General features: G+C 37.7%; 1 protein-coding gene across 1 annotated transcript in view; it reads right to left on the bottom strand.

Moving 5' to 3' along the window:
• LOC119587168 (DNA-directed RNA polymerase I subunit RPA43-like) overlaps window positions 1-349 on the bottom strand; it is a gene marked incomplete in the record, with an annotated part of 6973 nt that extends 6624 nt beyond the window's left edge. Inside the window, 1 exon segment of the mRNA XM_037935934.1 lies at window positions 60-349. Within this exon segment, the coding sequence (XP_037791862.1) occupies window positions 60-232 (173 nt within the window).
• Between the last annotated feature and the right edge of the window lie 477 nt (window positions 350-826).

Here is an 826-nt window from a genome sequence, read left to right as displayed (position 1 = left end):
GATGAGTGGTGAGCATCCAACACCTTGTATCACAATAAGCACGACTTATGATGACTTACTCTTTTGAATACCGCTTTATCAAGGCCTTCAGTTCTTCTAATACACCTTCTTTGATGTTGCTGGAGTGCATGGGATGGACCAGCACTGTCAACTCTCCTTCCACTTTCCTGAGGCATGATTCCGGCACAGATAATAATTTCTTGGCCTCTTCTAAATTCACCTTAACATCCATGTCCCCTGCAATTCAAGCGACGAGACCGTGTTTAAGTAATGGGTCCCCCGGGGAGCATTGCGTCGCCTGTGGCCTCCCGAGAAGAGTTGTTTACAAGTGGGTCCACATGTGTTCGGATTCCTGACATTTATTTTTAGTTTCGATTGGACACGGCTTCATTTTACTTCCGTTAATTCGGTTATACACGGGGAAAAAAATAAATAACCTTATATGATCTGTAAAAAAAAGGCGAAGTTAATATGGGGAGAAGGTACTTATTTTCTTCAGCCGAGTATACCAGCTGGAAAGTCTACGGCGGACGCCAAAATTCTTCAGACGATTTAAAAATACATCGCACTTCCTTTATACTTTTACCGAAAAAAGGCAAATATATTTTGATAAAATAAAGAATGATTATCTTGAAGATATGACAGTCTTTTAGAGTTTCAACTGATAACTACATTCTACAATTAAAACAAATAATTCATGAACTTTTGAACGAATGTGGAAACAAAAAATTATTAAAAACAATGGGTCATTTCTTTATACTTCATGCTATTTGATAGTAGTCTTAAACTTGAGAAGTCAATGATACGTAAGAACTGCAAATATTAA

The sequence above is a fragment of the Penaeus monodon genome, chromosome 22 (assembly GCF_015228065.2).
Source record: "Penaeus monodon isolate SGIC_2016 chromosome 22, NSTDA_Pmon_1, whole genome shotgun sequence".
Lineage (NCBI taxonomy): Eukaryota > Metazoa > Arthropoda > Malacostraca > Decapoda > Penaeidae > Penaeus > Penaeus monodon.
The sequence above is the reverse complement of the archived record's forward strand: the minus strand, read 5'-3'. Positions and strand labels throughout refer to the sequence as shown.